Raw genomic sequence first — 19,503 nt, forward strand, 5'->3', positions numbered from 1 at the left:
GGGGATAATCAGCTATTTAGCGAATTTGCAATAACGAAGTCGCGGCGTCCATGTTTCACAGAAATTCATGTTAATTTTGTATTGTAAACAGTGTATTGCATTATCTGAAAATGTCGTCCGGATTATTTAACAAAGCTCTTAAGGGTTTTGGCTTGTCCATAACTACTTCAAGAAACGGCGGACGCTCTTTTCGAGGTATTACATAGTCTACATTTAAATTTTATGATGTTAAGTGTATGACGAATATAAATCGTTGTGTGCGCTGTTACAATAAACGACATTCCTGTATGAATTGTTATTGTTTACCATGCATATATAAAATTCTGTCTATAATCTTCCTTAGCTCGTTACACATGCTCTTCACTTTCTTTTTGTACACAAGTTAAAATGCATAAACATAGGATAACCATGGAAGATTTGACTTAAAACATGTTGCATGAAATTCGATTATAAATCTTCTTATCATCAAAGTTATCTTTACAATGTGTCCACTGTGCAGCTTAGCTGAATATGGAATAGTTGCACATATTTTTGTAAAAGATGATATTTATTTATGTATAAATGTGCAGTGCTGTTGTGCATTCCTTGATAGTATAATACCTATACTTATAGGATAAATCACTTACATTTTGTCAAAATTTTTCAACAACATAGGCATATATTTATGTTTGTAGATGAGCATGATGACAGAATGAGTGATCCTTATTCACCTTCACCATCAGAAGGTAAACAAACTCGTGGATCATTGAGACGTGGTAGAGATCATTGGCGTGGATCTAGACGAGGAAGGTACACAGGTAGAAATAGAGGTAGATCAAGAGGACATGTACGTGGACGAGGTCGTGGCAACAATCAGTATTCAAGTAGCGAATCACCATCAGAAGATAACAGTTTTGATGGTGATGGTGATGTAGACATGGAGTCTGGTGGAGGCATGACACAGTCAAGATAGTAAGTTACATCGATTAAGTTAGACTTTCAAAATAGATGGTAAAGTCCTCTGAATATATTTTTAAGTTTGTCAGAATTTTTTCTGTCAAAGAGAAATATTTCTTATTATTATATTTGTTTTTCCATAGTACACCTTACTCTAGGCCTGTAAGACAACATTCTGGAGGTAAATTTTACAATGCAAGATTCAGTGGGAATCAATGTGATCAAACATGGAATAGAGTAATGGTACGTAACTTTAACTGAAAAAACTCTAGTCTGTTGATTTAGTGTTAAATATTGGTGAAATGGTGTAGGGAGTGCATTGCTTTGACAACACGTAATTGTTCAAAAAATTTTGTTTTCCAAACAGATTCCATATGGTCGTAATCATAACAAAGAATGGTTGTTGAACAAATTGCAAAAATCTTGTGATGTCACAATTCAACCTATTAAGGTATTTAATGAAATGTTGTTGTACTTGGTCACTAGTTCCTATATTAGTGCTGCTCAAATGACAACTGGGGGGGGGTGAAATATTCATATCTGCAACATATGTCGGATTATGCTCCCTTGAAATTTATTGTTTTCTGCAGATTATAGCATGTACTTCTAATTGTAATTATGGCAGCACTACTGGTGGTTGTACAACTTTCATCTTAATGAATTTGATGTATTTATTCACCATACATGTTACAATTTATATTCACCATACATGTTACAGTATTTATTCACCATACATTTTACAGTATTTATTCACCATACATTTTACAGTATTTATTCACCATACATTTTACAGTATTTATTCACCATACATTTTACACCATACATGTTACAGTATTTATTCACCATACATTTTACAGTATTTATTCACCATACATTTTACAGTATTTATTCACCATACATTTTACAGTATTTATTCACCATACATTTTACAGTATATATTCACCATACATGTTACAATATTTATTCACCATACATGTTACAATATTTATTCACCATGCATGTTACAATTTATATTCACCATACATGTTACAATATTTATTCACCATACATGTTACAATTTATATTCACCATACATGTTACAATTTATATTCACCATACATGTTACAATATTTATTCACCATACATGTTACAGTATATATTCACCATACATTTATATTCACCATACATGTATTTATTCACCATACATGTTACAGTATATATTCACCATACATGTTACACCATACATGTTACAATTTTATTCACCATACATGTTACAATATTTATTCACCATACCACCATACATGTTACAATATTTATTCACCATACATGTTACAATATTTATTCACCATACATGTTACAATATTTATTCACCATGCATGTTACAATATTTATTCACCATACATGTTACAGTATTTATTCACCATGCACGTTAAAATATTTATTCACATGCACGTTATAGTATTTTTATTTGATAAAATATTTCACGAAATGTTATTTAAAACAGAGTTTGATGTTAATTATTTTCCCAAAATATGGAATTCAAGATTGGCTTTATGTTTATAATAAACTAATATTTATCGTTTGTGTTCAATCCTTAGTTCCATTACTACGATGACAACGCCATTTTTTTTGTTAATGACCAACGTTCTGCAACTGCGTTACGTTCTATCAGCGGTACCATCATGGTTCGTGACGGTTCTAAATTGCTTCTACACGTTAGACCGTGCAAGCCTCCCAACATAACTGGTCTTGATGAACCAGACGGTGAAGAGTCAATAGACCCTGAAGTCTTGAAGGTTAACTCAATTGTCAATATTACAATTCATGTTTTGTCATTAAAACATCGCGCTGTTACCAGAAAATGTTGTTTTCTGTTTGGACGGGCGTAAAAGGGTGAAACTGCTTCATATATGAGCATAAAATTTTAGAAAATTGCTATGTTTTTTGTTCGGTAATCAAACGACAAAAATTTCTTTTTAATTAAAAGATTTAACTTTGTCATAACTTTAGCGTTCTCTCGATACTCGATATGATTCAAGTACAGATACTTTGGATTTAAGTAATTTTTACAACGATAGAGGTTCGTTTATTGTTCTGAATTTGATAAAAAATTGCTGCTGTTGTAGTTACCTTCTTAAACGTTTGTATTTTTGTGTAATTTTTACGTAGTTCTTAAAGAGAATGACATGCAAGGAATTTTAAATAAATTTGGATTACTTGGAACGATCGTGACTTTGATCAAGGAACATTGTCAACAGGTGAGTTTGGTTTTGGTGATGAAACTGCGTAAGGTATTAACTTGGAAAATTGTTTATAGTCATTTTAAAGTTGTTGTAAAGAACTCTGCATGATGTTGTGTTTCATTGTACTGAAGGTCAAAACTGTCCGAAAACGCTTTTTACTTCTAATTTGACAATTCTGGTATTAGCGGTATTGCTGTAAAAACTCTTGTGATCTTTTTCTTTTTTTTTTCTTTTAGCTCAAAAAAATTAATCTTCGAGGTAACAGACTGTTTAGTTTGGATTCCTTGAAAGATTTACATGAAGCGGCTCCAGGAATTGTTACTTTAGATCTCGGAGAAAACAATGTATGATTTTGTGGGTGTTATTTACGTGTGATTTAACTCTTCAAAACTTCATCGTAATGATTTACTGTATTTGATTAGTGAGTTTATTGAAGGATAAATAGTGGCAACTATTCAAAATGAAATTAATTTTTGAAATTTTCCCAACTTTTAGATACGGCATCTCAACGAACTGCGAAAGTTAAAATCTTTAAAAGAACTAAAAAGTTTGGTGTTAAATGGTAATCCACTTTGTGATGGTTACGCAAGAAGTCAAGCCAGATATATAAGGTGTGCATATGTATTTTATTGTGATTTTAGGGGAGAGGGGAGGTGTGCCTTGTCGTCCACTAGGTATTACTGTGATTCTGAGCATCTTTGTTTGTGTGATTTGTGAATGTTTTTAGTGATGTCACAAGTATATTTCCAAAGTTAACAATGTTGGTAAGTGGAAAGCAACAGTCATTCAATTTAGTATAGGTTAAGACATCAGATCACTCCTGATGAAGACACTACATTGGAGTATATAAGAACTCAAGATTCAACTTTAGATCACTCCTAATGAAGACACTACATTGGAGTATATAAGAACTCAAGATTCAACATTAGATCACTCCTAATGAAGACACTACATTGGAGTATATAAGAACTCAAGATTCAACTTTAGATCACTCCTAATGAAGACACTACATTGGAGTATATAAGAACTCAAGATTCAACATTAGATCACTCCTAATGAAGACACTAGACGAGAAAAGAGTGTATATAATCCGGACTCAAGTTTTATTACGTTATTTTTTTCATAGGACGAGTGTGAGTTACCTCCTCGTATTGGATTTGATGTGCCGTCAGCATCAAACTTACCTGAAATCAAAGTAAATAAAAAAAGTGGTTTGCTCACTATACGTAGTCATTGTATTCACCGTTATCATAATAACCATCAAATATTGTCCTATATTGTAAAGTATTGTTTGTTAATAGATGATTGTTGGTCTTTTTAGGGAAGTTTTGTTCGTGACGAAAATGTGAAAAAATTGGTATTACCTTTCATCAAACAGTAAGTTTTAACGAAATACTCCATCATCACTCATCATTCTGTCACCAAATGTTTCAATTTACATCTGTATCAGAAATTCTCATCATTCGTCATATTTTTATGATTTATCTTTTCTCAATGTGAAATTTTTTCACCTATGAAAAGAATGGAAAAAGTTATTTCGTGGTAACTTCTTATCAATTACAAACAATTCAACATCAAAGTGACAAAATGGTTATGATTTCCACGAAGTTTGTCATTTCTCTGATGGGTTTACATTCTCTTGCGGAGTTCCGAAAAATTTCTTCTTCAAAATTTGCCTTATTTCCGATCATTGATTTGGCAATTTTTATACTAGTCTATTTTTAAACATTGGTTGGCTTGCAACATAAATTATGCGAATTAAAATTTTTACTATTTCCAATGATGTTATTTATCGAAGCTTTAAAAAACGTGCATTTCATGTTCTAAAAATGAATATATAGTAAAAAACGAAAATGTATTATTTTTGTGGTCTTTTGTTTTGCACATTCATTGTTTATTTGTTCATTTCTATGTTGTCATTTTTGTTGTTGATTTTTTTGTATCTGTTAAACGTCTACATTGTGATTTTATCAAAATACCTGCGATGTCACCTTTACTCATTTTATCTGTGGTCCTTGTATTTACAACTTAATTATTAATCACGTGAGAACATTGGTTCTTTAGTCACGTGACAGGACCGAATGGTTTCCACTTTAAGTTGGAAACGTGTTTAGAATAACAAACTAAAACGAGCATTTATTTATTTCATTCGAGTCAGGCATATCCAGAAAAGGGAGGCATGTTTACGCCAGAAATCCCAGGATGCCTGTTTCAACTCGCGAAAGAAGAGTAAATAACAATGTTGCTTTATCACTCTCTTTCATCAAAAATTATGACAAGACTATTGTTGCTTTTTGCTCCGTGACAAATTTTTTAATAGTTGCAATTTTAGCAGTTATCTGTCATATTTATTTTTGTTTACATTGTGTGTCCTTTTTGTTTGTTTTCATATTTTTGTTTGAATCAGTGAAATTGTTATGAAAGAATAGTATCTTTTATTTTCATATTAATAATTTTCCTATGCAATCTGCAAGAAATCTTTACTATAGTGATCATTGACACTAATGCACGTTTTTACTTCGAAAAAATTGATATTCTAACTAATTTCTTGTCTTCGAAAATTGAAAGAGTTATGCAACATCTGGTTTAAAATTTGTACTTATATAAATTTTACCAAATCAATTTTTTGTTCACTTATTATTTAATTTTAAAATGTATGGAGTGTCAGGAATACTCAAATTCCGCAAGTCTTGTTCGTTCTTCTTTGACACTTGCTCCTTAGGTATTTTGCCATTTATGACTCGGAAGACAGAAAAAACTTACTTAATGTTTATGATAATGAGGTGAGTAAGTCAGTCTTTGTGTTATGTCGTGTGATGTTGAATATAAACTATTCTCATATCATTCTCTAGGCTGTCTTTTCTATGTGTGTCGTCGATTTCAGCAAAGACCGTGGAAGCTCGTGAGTTTTTCATATTGTTCATTTTTCCTCGCATCATTCATCATTCTCGTGTAGTACTCATGCATCATCCATCGTTTTCTTGTAGTACTCATGCATCATCCATCATTCTCGTGTAGTACTCATGCATCATCCATCATTCTCGTGTAGTACTCATGCATCATCCATCATTCTCGTGTAGTACTCATGCATCATTCATCATTCTCGTGTAATACTCATGCATCATTCATCATTCTCGTGTAGTACTCATGCATCATCCATCATTCTCGTGTAGTACTCATGCATCATCCATCATTCTCGTGTAGTACTCATGCATCATTCATCATTCTCGTGTAGTACTCATGCATCATCCATCATTCTCGTGTAGTACTCATGCATCATTCATCATTCTCGTGTAGTACTCATGCATCATTCATCATTCTCGTGTAGTACTCATGCATCATCCATCATTCTCGTGTAGTACTCATGCATCATCCATCATTCTCGTGTAGTACTCATGCATCATCCATCATTCTCGTGTAGTACTCATGCATCATCCATCATTCTCGTGTAGTACTCATGCATCATCCATCATTCTCGTGTAGTAGTCATGCATCATCCATCATTCTCGTGTAGTACTCATGCATCATTCATCATTCTCGTGTAGTACTCATGCATCATCCATCATTCTCGTGTAGTACTCATGCATCATTCATCATTCTCGTGTAGTACTCATTCATCATTCTCGTGTAGTACTCATGCATCATTCATCATTCTCGTGTAGTACTCATGCATCATTCATCATTCTCGTGTAGTACTCATGCATCATCCATCATTCTCGTGTAGTACTCATGCATCATCCATCATTCTCGTGTAGTACTCATGCATCATTCATCATTCTCGTGTAGTACTCATGCATCATTCATCATTCTCGTGTAGTACTCATGCATCATTCATCATTCTCGTGTAGTACTCATGCATCATCCATCATTCTCGTGTAGTACTCATGCATCATCCATCATTCTCGTGTAGTACTCATTGGGGGTCCTTCTGTATTGTTATTAATGTCACACAACATTGTCATGGAGTTACATAACATTGTTATGGAGTCATACAACATTGTCATTGGTTCACACAACATTGTCATTGGTTCACACAACATTGTCATTGGTTCACACAACATTGTCATTGGTTCACACAACATTGTCATTGGTTCACACAACATTGTCATTGGTTCACACAACATTGTCATGGGGTCATACAACATTATCATGGGGTCCTTCCCTATCATTAGTTATCATTTTTTGATTTTTTTAGTTTCAACTCTCTGAGCGTTTACCGCAAGTACAGTAGGAATATGAAATATCTTTACGACATTGGTAAGAAAAACTTTCGCGAGAAATAGCACAATAATGTCCTAGTATCCACAAATTTTTTCAAGCCAAAGTTGTTTGCTTAACCTTTAGAAACCATCACACCATTGATTATTCACTATAAAGTATTGATTATTCACTATAGAATATTGATTATTCACTATAAAATATTGATTATTCACTATAAAATATTGATTATTCACTATAGAATATTGATTATTCACTATAGAATATTGATTATTCACTATAGAATATTGATTATTCTCTATAGAATATTGATTATTCACTATAGAATATTGATTATTCTCTATAGAATATTGATTATTCACTATAGAATATTGATTATTCTCTATAGAATATTGATTATTCACTATAGAATATTGATTATTCACTATAGAATATTGATTATTCACTATAGAATATTGATTATTCACTATAGAATATTGATTATTCTCTATAGAGTATTGATTATTCACTATAGAATATTGAATATTCACTATAGAATATTGATTATTCGCTATAGAATATTGATTACTCACTATAAAATAATAATTATTCTCTATAGAGTATTGATTATTCACTATAGAATATTGATTATTCACTATAGAATATTGATTATTCACTATGGAACATTGATTATTCACAATATAACATTGATTATTGACTGTGGAACATTGATTATTTAACGTAGAAGATTGATTATTCACAATGGAATATTGATTATTTACTGTAGAACGTTGATTATAAATTTTAGAGCATTGATTATTCACTACAGAACAATTGATGAAGACACTAAACTAGACTATAAAAGAATGCCTTATTCAAACACTTGCTTCTCATAGTTATTAGATCTATAATTTGAATATATTGATAAAATTGCATTACTATTATTGGCCATAATAAATGTGCATTTTTCTATTGATTATTCACTATAGAACAATTGTTCATTGTTGTCTGGAAAGTTGAATGTTTTTTTTTCAGATCGAAGATGCGACCTTATAAAATCATCGCAACTTGCTGTAGTTGCATTTCTTAATGAGTTGCCATCGACAAAACACCACGTCGAAAGTTTTATAGTCGACGTCAGTTTATTGAAGGTTGATATTGTAATAATGCAGTGATCTTGCCTTAAATGTTAAATGTTGATGATGATGGCGCTGTTTTAGGAAACGTGCATTGGTTTCACAATCTGTGGACTGTTTAAGGAAGGTGAGAATTCAACATGAGATCACTTTGTGTAAGATACTACGTAAATTGGAGCAAATAAGGAATCAAGATTTAACATCAGATCACTCCTGATGAAGACACTAGACGGGAGTATATAAGAATACGTTATTCAACCACTTGCTTCTCATAGTTATTAGATCTATAATTTGAACACATTGATAAAATTGCATTACTATTATTGGCCATAATAAATGTGCATTTTTCTATTCATGTCTTTGTAGGAAAATCTGAAGATTTGCGAGCGTTCACTCGCGCTATGATTGCTGTTCCTGCACCAAACAACTCGTATGTAAATGTCATATGTCATAAAAACAAGTGTTATGGTATGTAAAAGCCAGAAACACACTAAGATACTTTTATTCTGTAGAATTTTAATAATAAACGACCAACTGACATTAAAAAGTCCGACGCAAGAACAGCGCAAGGTACAAATCTCTAAATTTTTTTAAAAAATGACGTCGTCACACGATTGGATAGAATAGATTATAATATTTTCTTCATAAATATTAAAATTGCTCTCTTTAGAATGCTAATAATTCCCCAGGCTTTGGTGTCGTAGCTGCTCCAATAAATTTATTCCCAGTCTCCGCCACTCCTGTATCGTCGCCGAATCCTCTGGCCTCTCTAGGCCCGCAAACTATAACCAGTTCACAAGTAGGAACAAACTCACAGTTGGCAGTTAGCGCATTAAATATGGCGAGTTCAATTTCTGGACTTAGTTCTCAGGTACATATAGTCATTGAATGGTATAGTATTGTTGTGTTGCATTTGTTCCATTCTATGACCAAATCGCTCACCCAAATTAACCAAGAATATAAATGAATATACATAACTACTTTAGTAACTTTTGGATTTTTAGAGGTTAAACTTATATTTCTGAAAAATAAACACTTTCTAACAGTCCAAAATTTTAAAGAAATGTGTGTTAGGAAAGCTTATAACTAAACTACTAACTTATTTTCCTTTTTTCACATTTTCTAATCAAAGTTTACAATATATATATTTTTAGCAACAAGAAATGTTGAAACAATTTTCAAGTCAATCAAACATGAATCTTCAGTGGTCGTATAAGTAAGTTTTTACAAGTTCATTTATATGTTATATTTTAATTGTTGTTATTAAAAACACGTCAGGTTTTTGGTGGAAAAGTATTTGTAAATCTTTAATTTGCTCTATATTTGAAGAGCTTTTTTAGAAATTTAATTATGTTCATGTCGGTTTTTTTCCTTACCAGGGCACTCTCGGACAATGGCTGGGACTTTAACAAAACAGCAGAAGTTTTTACAAAACTTCATTCACAAGCAAAGATACCCAAAGAAGCATTTACCAAGTTGGAGGCTGACTCGTAAATGAAACATTTAATGATATCCTTCAGAATATGTTCCTTCTCCACACTGCCCACAGTTTCGAAAATATATCATTGACTGTTTATTGACTAAAAAGAAATTTTTGTTTCTTTTGCACGTCATCCAAGATATAAAATTTGTCATTGCAGACGACGTTAAAGTTTGACAATATTGACTGGTCGTTGTCGTGTTTTTTTTTAAGAAATTTGACATTCAATTGGATGATAGATAAATGAAAAAGTCTATACCTTACCAAGATGACTTAATCACGTGAATAAATAACTGTGTCGGTTCTCTGAAATCATTTATATCTTTTTCAGACTGGTAATGATTGTTTGTGGATTTTTATTCGTACAGTTATGACATTTCTTACAAATATTATTCCTTTTAGAGAAATGTTTTAATGCTTTAAATGCTTTCTGTAAAATTGTGAAGTTACCATTGTTAGCACTGAAAGTTACTTAATGACGAATGAAAAGTTCTTGTTTAGAATTCTCGACCTGCAACCGTTCTCTTGAGATTTACCAAACAATGTTGCTCGCCCACGTAGGCTAGTGCCAACAATAACACTGATAAAATATTCTTTTGTATCACCACCAACATGGCATTCATTGAAAGTCAAAATATCTCCAATGTTTCTGCACTCGTAAAATTTGTTTTCATTTCAAAATGACATTTTAATGCATAATTAACGCTTCTCCTTGGATATTGAGATGTGTTTTGGCAGCTTTTCTCGTGGTAAAAAATTAAGAGTTATGAGATAGGTTTTGGCAGGAACCTATGAAGGTGAGATGTACTTTGAATTTTCTGAAAAGATGATTCGTAGTCCATGTCCCAGGGATGTATTGCTATCGCTAATTGGGGGCTCTTATTCATATATGCATGTTATAAATCCGTAGATAACAAGACATTTCAAAAGATATTAATACAGCATGTCATGAATATATTAATAAGAGCCCCCCAATTTGCGATAGCAATCCATCCCTGCCATGTCCATACAGACAAATACCTGCTTTCCTCTTTCCATAATCACTGAAGTGAAGCCGTCCGTTAAGAGAATGTCTCCTTTTATTTTAAACATTTTACTATATATTTATCGGATATAAACATCCTGTAAAAGTCGAACATTTTTTATCTTGTCACTTGTGAAAAGGTTTGTTGTTAATTTTCAAGGTTGTTCATCAGAAATGCATGATTATATGCCTGCTCTTTAGTATTTTTTGACTTGTATTCTCTGTTAAAAAACTGGTGGAAAGATGTTAGTTGGGGCATAAAATTGTGTTCCTTTTTTATATTATCTTTGTTATTATTAACTATAACTTTTTTATTCTAGGAAATATTTTTCTTTATCTTTTCTTTCATCAGAATGCAGTGTCTCTATATCGCACTATTCATTTTTTTTTCCGTCTTAGCTAAAATAAAAGGTGTGTAGATAATTGCGAAAAACGTTGAAACTTCAAAGATCCTAAGTTCAATAGCTTACAGTTCAACAACATATCTCTACAAAATACATTATCTGTGAAGTAAAGATGGACTGAACAAATCACTAGAATAAAGTTTATAGTTGAAGATTATGCAAGTATTGTTTCATTTACTTTTATATCTAAAGGTAAAGATGATCTTGAAAATGTGGATGACGTTCCTCCTTGGGGATATGGCGCGTCAAACGATCAAGGTAAACTTAAAACAAATATCCACCATGATGTTTAAGATAACATTCATTTCAATGGTAAGAATGAAAAGGTAATATTTTGTTTTTTTCCTTTCTAGTTTATGGCGTAGAGGAATGGAAGAATATCTCAAAGATGTGTAAGGGCTATCGCCAGTCTCCCATTAACATCAAACATGATCGTACCCGCAAGAAACGTGGTCACTCAAAGATCTCTATTAAATTTACGTTAGAAAATGGTCAAGTTTTTGGTGACTTAAAAAATAATGGTCACTCACCAGTATTTACCGTTAACACATCACTTGCTTCGGCCCAAGTCATGAATGTGCCCAATCATCGCAAAGACATCTATGTCCTGAGGAAAATCTATTTCCGATTTGGCTGTACAGAACATGCAGGATCAGAACACCTGTTTGACGGCGTACCCACCTCTGGTGAAGTATGTGTTTATATTGATAACATCAGACATCATTCATAACAAATACATCGTGTATATCTAACTATGACGATGTCTTTCATGTCTTTTTTTTGGTACATAACGAGAACATAGAAACAAATATTTGCAGAAAACAATATTTAGTAATTTGTTCGACATCAGAGTCAAAAAATGACGCTACCTTCTTTTTTATTGATTTAGATGCATTTGGTATTTTACAACGACAAATATAGGACCTTAGATAGTGCGATGAACAAGATGGATGGCCTTGTCATTATTGCTGTTCCTCTTGGAGTAAAGTTTTTGACTAGTTTGGAATTTAAATTAATATAATGCGTCTTTAAAGCCTTGTTCTTTTTCTTTAGGGTGATATGAACTTTAACAGAGGTCTTGCTCATAACTAGTCATTTAAAGAAAATCAAAGTGCCAGGTTTCTCACTATATCTTTAATAAATTTATACTAAGCACTCATTGGTCTAATCTAATAAAAAATTGGAAAACGTTTCTAATTTTTTTACAAGGTGAGCAAGTGTCTGTAAAGAACGGTATTCGACTGTCATATTTGGTGCCTGAATTGACAGAGAAAACATTGACGTATTATACATACAAAGGTTCAATAACCACCCCACCTTGTTATGAAAGTGTGAGATGGTTTGTGATGAAGAGTCCTATTGCTGTTACGAGCCAGCAGGTATGACATCTTAAAACATGACATGTTAACTTTTATGCAACTAATTATTCAGTTTTTGCCTTCCATAATTGCTTTTTATATTTCTCCAATGTCTGATACCCGCAATATTCTGCCATTTTCCCTACAAATCATTTGTTTATAGCTTGGCGAATTTCGACAGTTGGAAAGTTCCAACGGAAAGATGTGTGATAATTTTCGTGATGTTCAAAAACTGCACGGTAGATTTTTATCTTTGTATATTTGAAACAAGAAATATTTTCCTTATCTCATGTCGTTTGCATATCGTTGGTAATAACACAGTTGTACTTTACGTTTTCTTTTCACTGTGTGTCATTCAAACGTCTAATATTATTTTTCATGTGCTGTTTTGTACTTGTTCTCTATTAACTTGTTCATATCATTGTCGTGATTTTATCTTCATGTTCACCATATTTTGCATGTTTTTTTTTATTACAATTTAGTATAAATTAGCATCAACGGCAAAACGTAGTTATTCCTTATTTCTGATAACTTACTAAAATTTTTCCCAACTTTATTGTGAAGTTAACAATTGAATCAATGATGTGACCAAGTAAAGATGTGTATGATTTATTTATAAGCAAAAGTAAGAATACACAATCTATAGACGAGAAGACTGACACCAACAGCGTTTTTTCCTGTAAACAATAGATGAAGATCTGTTGTAACTTGGAATTTAAATATCATGATTAAACGTAATATCAGAAATGGGGCATCCATCATAAAAATACCGACAAGAATATTGTAAAGGTCACCATGAAAACGGCTTTTCTTTGCCTTCTGAAGCTCTAACAGTCGCTCATGTCTTAATTTCTGAATCATTTTGTTTCGACGTATCTCTTCATCTGCAACAAAATCTAGGCGAAAGGCATCGAGAAGTCGCTGCTGATTGTGCGCCCGCGATTTTTTGACCAATTTGTGAAGGTATTTTGGCATAGAGCGGTTTAGCGATACTTTATTTCGATCTTTTTCTACATCTGAGACTGCGGCATTTTGGCTCGTTTGCTGAAAGGCGTCGAAATGTGATTGTCAAGTTGCAGTCTTGTATGAGAAAATACTGTTTTTTGACAACAAAAAGAGCTCAAACAGTAGCTAAATAATCTCTGTTAAAATATTGAACCTATTGCATATTCTTCTGAAAATATTACATGGTTACAACCTGCTTAGCCAAACAAAGCGTCGACTGTCAAAACATTCCTTTGTGTACTCACCAGTCTATCTTTTATATTATTCACTTCGTTCGTGCTTTCCTGCAAAGGGTCATTGTCTGCAACAGAATCTGCGGTCGCTGTTCTTACAAATGCAAATTGAAGCACGCTCCAGGTATATGTACAAAGTACAGCAATATATAGATCGTGATTAAGTCGTAGCTCTCTTTTGTTGTGAAATACTTCAAATAACTCTGCAATGGAGGAGGATGGGAACGAAGAGTTGTAAGAAAGAGGAAGCACGATTACATTAAATGGTGATTTTCATACCCATGACATCAGCTGCTGTTCCAACATACGTCAAAAGCAATGCAGATAGTTGATCTCTTGTTATTTTGCCGCGTGGTAAAAGCCAACGCCCTGTGATGATAACGATTATCAAACCTAACTCCGAGAATTTTTGACTAAATTCCTGCAATGAAGTTAAAGATTTAGAGAGAAAAAATGACAATTTCCCTAACTTCAAAAACGACCGCCACAATCAAAAAAAATATGCCAACACACTGTCGATGAAGTAAAATTTCAACGTGTTTTTCATTCTTCGGTTCAAAGAAAAACGAACATCTATTTTACTTAAAAAATTGCCCAGTTTGCTATTCTTTTTAATCTAATGTTCTAAAGACTTACATATTTCTCTTTGTCTGCGTTATTGTAAAGCATTGTGATTTCTACATCCCAGATTATTGGTAATAGAGTAACTAGATAACACAAACCACTTGGCCAGAAACTATATTTTTGATAAAGATGTACAGCAAGATTATTAATTTATAATTCATAATATGTCTGTCAACACCAACAGATTTAGGTTGAACAGATGTATTAGAAATCCAAACGTACAATGACTGGTGTGGTGTTTGAAAGGTGGTCATAGTAAACCAGCCTTAACTTTGCAATGATCGAGTCATACGAATACGGTTTTAATTTATCACTGAAAATAAAAATTAGTTAAATGAACAAAATAAATCTTACTATTTATATTCGACTCCTTTTCTTTTTAGTAACGTGTAAATAGTTTCTGTTAGCAACAAGAACAAACCCGTAGAGTACAGTGTTATATAGCCCAACGAAATTTCATGTAAGTCCTTGACTTCAATGAACGTGATTAGGGCATGACTGATGAATAACACTCTCGTGAAAATTGCGTAGAATAAACGAAAGAACAGAGACATTTTATAACAAAATCCAGGCTTGGTTTAAGCAGTTCCAATGAGTGATTATGATAGGAGCCATTCAGGTAATTCCATAGTTACATATAAATGTTTGTTGTGTAATAATTGATAAATCGTTTAATTTACATATATGGGCTATTCAATGTTTTGTGATTACAAATACTTGATTTATGAATCCAGACACATGACATAAACGCCTCGTATCTATTGAATGCCTCTCCCCGCTTTGGAGCATGAGTTTAATTAGACGCCTCTCTCTTATAAACCATCTGTCTCTAATTGACGCCTCTACTATTACTGTTATAATAATATTGTTAATTTGGATAAGAAACTATCTATTAAATCTTAGTTTTGTTCTCATTTGTTGAAATGGGGAAGGTAATTTATATTCATTATAAATCTCTTATCTTTTTAACACCCCCCCCCCCGAAGAACCGCCAGAATTTATGAAACGCCCTATGCGTTTATTGGATCATTTACGGGTAAGTACCACTGGTAAGTACATGTAGTGATACATTGGGATATGAGAAGATCCATAAACAGGCCACTGGCATATTGCGCATTGCGCAGACACTCTCTCTGAAAAAAGTTCGAAGTTTTAAACTCAGCAGCAACTCAAAGCGTTTTGTGTGGAGTATTGCAGTCGTTTTCTATCATTCATTGAACATGCCTGTGAAAGTCTATGTTGTTTATTGGTATGAAGTTCTTTTATTAATAGTGATTTGTGTTCTGTAATGTTCACAATTTAAATGATTAAATGCCAGAGGAGCTGAGCTATCAGCTGAACTTATTCCAACTTTCTCCTCAGAAAGTCATTTTATGTCTGTAAAATAAAACAGCTTGAACGTTATTTAAAGTCACTTGACGAAGAGTTAATACTCCTGAACTCCTGGGTGAGAAAGCTTTTGTGAATTGTGTGAAAGCGAGAACTTTATCAGCCTTTATATAAGCGAAGGGTTTTATATTGTGAATTGTTTATAAAGTTTTCTATCCATGGCCTTAATGAAAGTTTTATGTTGGACAATAATATTTTGATTAAGAATTTGATTATTGACGGTATAAAATAGTCATATTTACATAACTCATGTGAATTTTTTCGTTTTAGTGGTGCCTGAGGGTATGAACCAAAGGTAAACTAAGAACTATATATCTGTTCAATTACATCCACATTATTTTTGAAGATAGTTTTACTGTCAACTCTCTGGATTGCCTTTTGAAAGATCTACAGTTGCAAATATTAAAGTAATTTTTGAATCTTTATGTTAGTATCGTCGGCTGGCTGCAGATCTGGCAGATGAATTTGGTAGAGATGTTACTTGTGTATGTTTACTTATTTACTTAACCAATAGAATTTTATTTTTTTCCTCAACAGATATCTTTCTTATATTATATACTTTATTCAGTCAGGGGAAGGTACGCCAGGGGCTACTGGGTGGTTTGAAGTGACTGTTAATGGCAAACTTGTTCATTCAAAAAAGGTAGGTTCAAATTCATATTTTAGACATCCTTTGATATACACATTACTTCATTACAAAGTACAGAGTGAAGTCAAACCATAAAACATCAAAATATTGCTATTAATTCATAGTTTAAGGTACATAAATATGTGTTGTTATGTTATACTTCTGGATGGATTTTTTCCAGATATCCAGCATCATAATATAAATCACTGTTTGCTGCGTCCCATAAAGTTAAACCGAGAAACTATGGGAGTAATTTATTTCTCACTGTTTGTTCTACCAGAATGGTGATGGTTATGTTGACAGTGCCAGAAAGATGAAGAAGATTATTGATAGCATCACAGCAGCCATTGAATCTTCTAAATGATCCTGTTCAAAACCTGTAGTTCAAACCAAGAATGCAATGGTATGCACAATGTTATCATACCTTGTGAAATTAGAATACAATCAAGTTTATTTAATCATTAATACAAGAACTAATTTGAAATTGAGGGCTAAATTGAATGGTCATTATTATAAGTGGAAACATGTCAGTAAAATGAAAAATAAACTATATTTTCCATGATTGCTCTTTTCACCATACCAACAAACATTTTTTTCAGGGCAAAAGTCAGCACTCAGAAGTTGATTATATCATAATGACGGAACTAACTTCAATGCAAATGTTTTGTAAAGTTTTTTCCAGATGATTTGATGATTGTAACAGTTTCTGTCTCTCACTTTTGTACGTTGTATATGGTATTAATACTTTCAATATATTACGTATATACCTTAATATTCTCGTTTTGATCTTTATTGCATTTGGTAAATTTTCCCTGAGCTAGTCACATGGTTTTCATTATGGAAAATATTGTGTTCACCCATGCCATCAGGATAAGATGCTGTCATGGGACTGATGTCCATAATTTCAAAGCAATATTTCAAACCTCACCTCTCATCAAAAAAATGATGTTACGACTTACAAATGCGTTGTACATTACGACTCTCTTAGGGAACTAAAAATAAAAATTTACACATTTATTTTTTAGTTGGATAAAATTGCTTTTTGAAAGATAAATGGACTTGTCTCATCAAAACATGGATTTGACACAACCTATCAATTCCACATCAATGTAAATTTTCCAAATTACACAGATATTCCTTTTCCTTTCATTTTCTGAGCATTGAAAAAAAGAGCAATATAGCGTCAATCCTCATTTCAGGAAGATTCGCATCTATCTTATTGACGATTTTCATATCAGTAAAATCAAGATCGTTTTGTACATGAAATTCTTACGCATGGAAATAAACCGAGTTTCTGCTCAGTTTATTGCATGATTTAAATTAAGTTACGCTTAAAGTTGTGATTTGACTTCACCGACTTCACTATATATGTACGCCTTGCTTGTGAAAGCCCAGAGATTTACAGTGTGTCGTAGTGCTCCATACTACTTCGGATTTTGTTTTGATTTTTTATGGATTAACGTTGCATCATTTGTTAAAATTACATCAAAGTAATTTTAGCTTCTGGTTAACCTTTATTTAATGATTGTAAAGATAGTAGTGCTTTTTTTACCAGAATTAATCACAAACTTTTCTAAAATGTCGACTATCAGGATAAAGCTACCTTCTTATTCTGGATAAGCGGGATAGCAGGGATTGCAATGAACGTGGTGAGGATTTAATTTATGTGCTCAGTTTTCCCATTTTCCCTTGTGGTTTTCCCGCCTTAATTCAACTTAACAAGATTCACATGTGAAATATGCAAGAAAACATGGCGCAGCAGAGTTTCGATAAAATTTCCTTAAATTTTACGTGAAAAACGCTGTAAATGTTCCTTCTTGTACTTGTTTATGATGTTTAAAAACGTGTCTAGTCACCAACATAATTTGACAAAGTGAGGACCGACAGTAAGACTCACACGACGGTTTGATCTTTGATATCTCTTTTCAAAAGTGCAGTAGATATGGTGCGTTTACAGTTGTTTTTGCTGTGAGTGACCAAAGAAAAGTTTTTTGAAATAGTATTGTTTATGATTAAATAGTATAGTTTATGATTAAGGCAAAATATATCCTACCACTGCTTTGAAATTTAGTTCTACTTTAATGTTTGCATTCTTAATTCTTGAAGCATTGAAGGCTATGTGATGAGAAGTCGTTAAAGTATTTGACTTTGATTATTTCATGGACATTCAACTACTCCCACGTGATCTGTCCAAACACGCATTATATACATGTTTTGTTTGTTGCATTGGCCAGAGTGGTAGCTTTGATCGTCATTGTAAAATACTGTTACAAATTTCACGAATGATGGTAAGAAACGTTTAAAAATTCATACAATACCTTTTAAAAGTAACCCTACCAGCAAATTTTTTTTCTCGCTTCAGGTAGTTTTTAACATATCGGTGATGACACTTTAATTGCAATTTAAAGCTGGCTTTCAATGGAACTTGTCAGTCGTGGCATGAAGTCTGGGTCTAGCCACATTTTGACGTCATCTAAGGTAGGTTGAACATATATTTTTGTATTGACAAGTCCCTCGCATGACGAAACAAAAATAAGTCTTTGTAGACTTTTCTGAAGAGGGAGAAATTAGGTCTACCAGAAAGGGCGTTTTTGTTCACTCTAAACCATCATAAACATGGAACAAATTGACCAAATTAGAAACTTTATTCGGATACGCTAGAAATCGCACCGTTTTAATAAAGCCAACAAGAAATTTTCTGGTAGGGTCACTTTAAGCAAGGTTTCACTTATCAATTAATCATGTTCCTAAACCATCCCAAATTTGACAACATGGTACCCCACAGCTCAAATTGTGTTTCATGTCAAAGTTTTTAATGATATGAAAGATAGAAATTTATGTAAAGTTAATTTCTTTAAAGAATTTTA

General features: G+C 32.7%; 3 protein-coding genes and 1 long non-coding RNA gene across 4 annotated transcripts; 3 read left to right on the forward strand and 1 right to left on the reverse strand.

Annotated features, from left to right (window-relative positions):
- The first annotated feature begins 21 nt into the window (after window positions 1-21).
- LOC124442434 (nuclear RNA export factor 1-like) lies at window positions 22-10,283 on the forward strand. Its single transcript, XM_046992931.1, has 22 exons — window positions 22-195; window positions 675-951; window positions 1,080-1,179; window positions 1,304-1,387; window positions 2,514-2,711; window positions 2,926-2,995; window positions 3,085-3,173; window positions 3,395-3,502; window positions 3,654-3,769; window positions 3,886-3,922; window positions 4,285-4,353; window positions 4,480-4,535; window positions 5,881-5,941; window positions 6,011-6,060; window positions 7,354-7,415; window positions 8,391-8,506; window positions 8,576-8,618; window positions 8,858-8,921; window positions 9,004-9,061; window positions 9,162-9,362; window positions 9,646-9,707; window positions 9,871-10,283. Exons 1-22 carry the CDS (start codon window positions 111-113, stop codon window positions 9,983-9,985), a joined length of 2,121 nt encoding a protein of 706 aa, XP_046848887.1. The 5' UTR covers window positions 22-110; the 3' UTR covers window positions 9,986-10,283.
- A 743-nt stretch (window positions 10,284-11,026) lies between these two features.
- Window positions 11,027-13,354, forward strand: LOC124441797 (carbonic anhydrase 1-like). Its single transcript, XM_046992262.1, has 8 exons — window positions 11,027-11,135; window positions 11,316-11,406; window positions 11,592-11,657; window positions 11,753-12,090; window positions 12,289-12,381; window positions 12,453-12,474; window positions 12,609-12,778; window positions 12,921-13,354. Exons 2-8 carry the CDS (start codon window positions 11,349-11,351, stop codon window positions 13,020-13,022), a joined length of 849 nt encoding a protein of 282 aa, XP_046848218.1. The 5' UTR covers window positions 11,027-11,135; window positions 11,316-11,348; the 3' UTR covers window positions 13,023-13,354.
- LOC124441798 (transmembrane protein 26-like) lies at window positions 13,351-15,173 on the reverse strand. The gene is made up of 5 exons (XM_046992263.1): window positions 14,974-15,173; window positions 14,632-14,731; window positions 14,275-14,464; window positions 14,008-14,198; window positions 13,351-13,801 (listed from the first exon to the last, which is right to left on the reverse strand). The coding sequence occupies exons 1-5, from the start codon at window positions 15,171-15,173 to the stop codon at window positions 13,367-13,369; spliced, it is 1,116 nt and encodes a 371-aa protein (XP_046848219.1). The 3' UTR covers window positions 13,351-13,366.
- Window positions 15,174-15,739: 566 nt separating this feature from the next.
- On the forward strand, window positions 15,740-17,408 carry LOC124441884. The gene is made up of 6 exons (XR_006947023.1): window positions 15,740-15,868; window positions 16,279-16,303; window positions 16,440-16,493; window positions 16,577-16,651; window positions 16,917-17,039; window positions 17,236-17,408. It is a non-coding gene; the product is annotated as an uncharacterized LOC124441884 (long non-coding RNA).
- Window positions 17,409-19,503: the final 2,095 nt, after the last annotated feature.

Source organism: Xenia sp. Carnegie-2017, unplaced genomic scaffold (assembly GCF_021976095.1).
Source record: "Xenia sp. Carnegie-2017 unplaced genomic scaffold, XeniaSp_v1 HiC_scaffold_20, whole genome shotgun sequence".
Classification (NCBI taxonomy): domain Eukaryota; kingdom Metazoa; phylum Cnidaria; class Anthozoa; order Malacalcyonacea; family Xeniidae; genus Xenia; species Xenia sp. Carnegie-2017.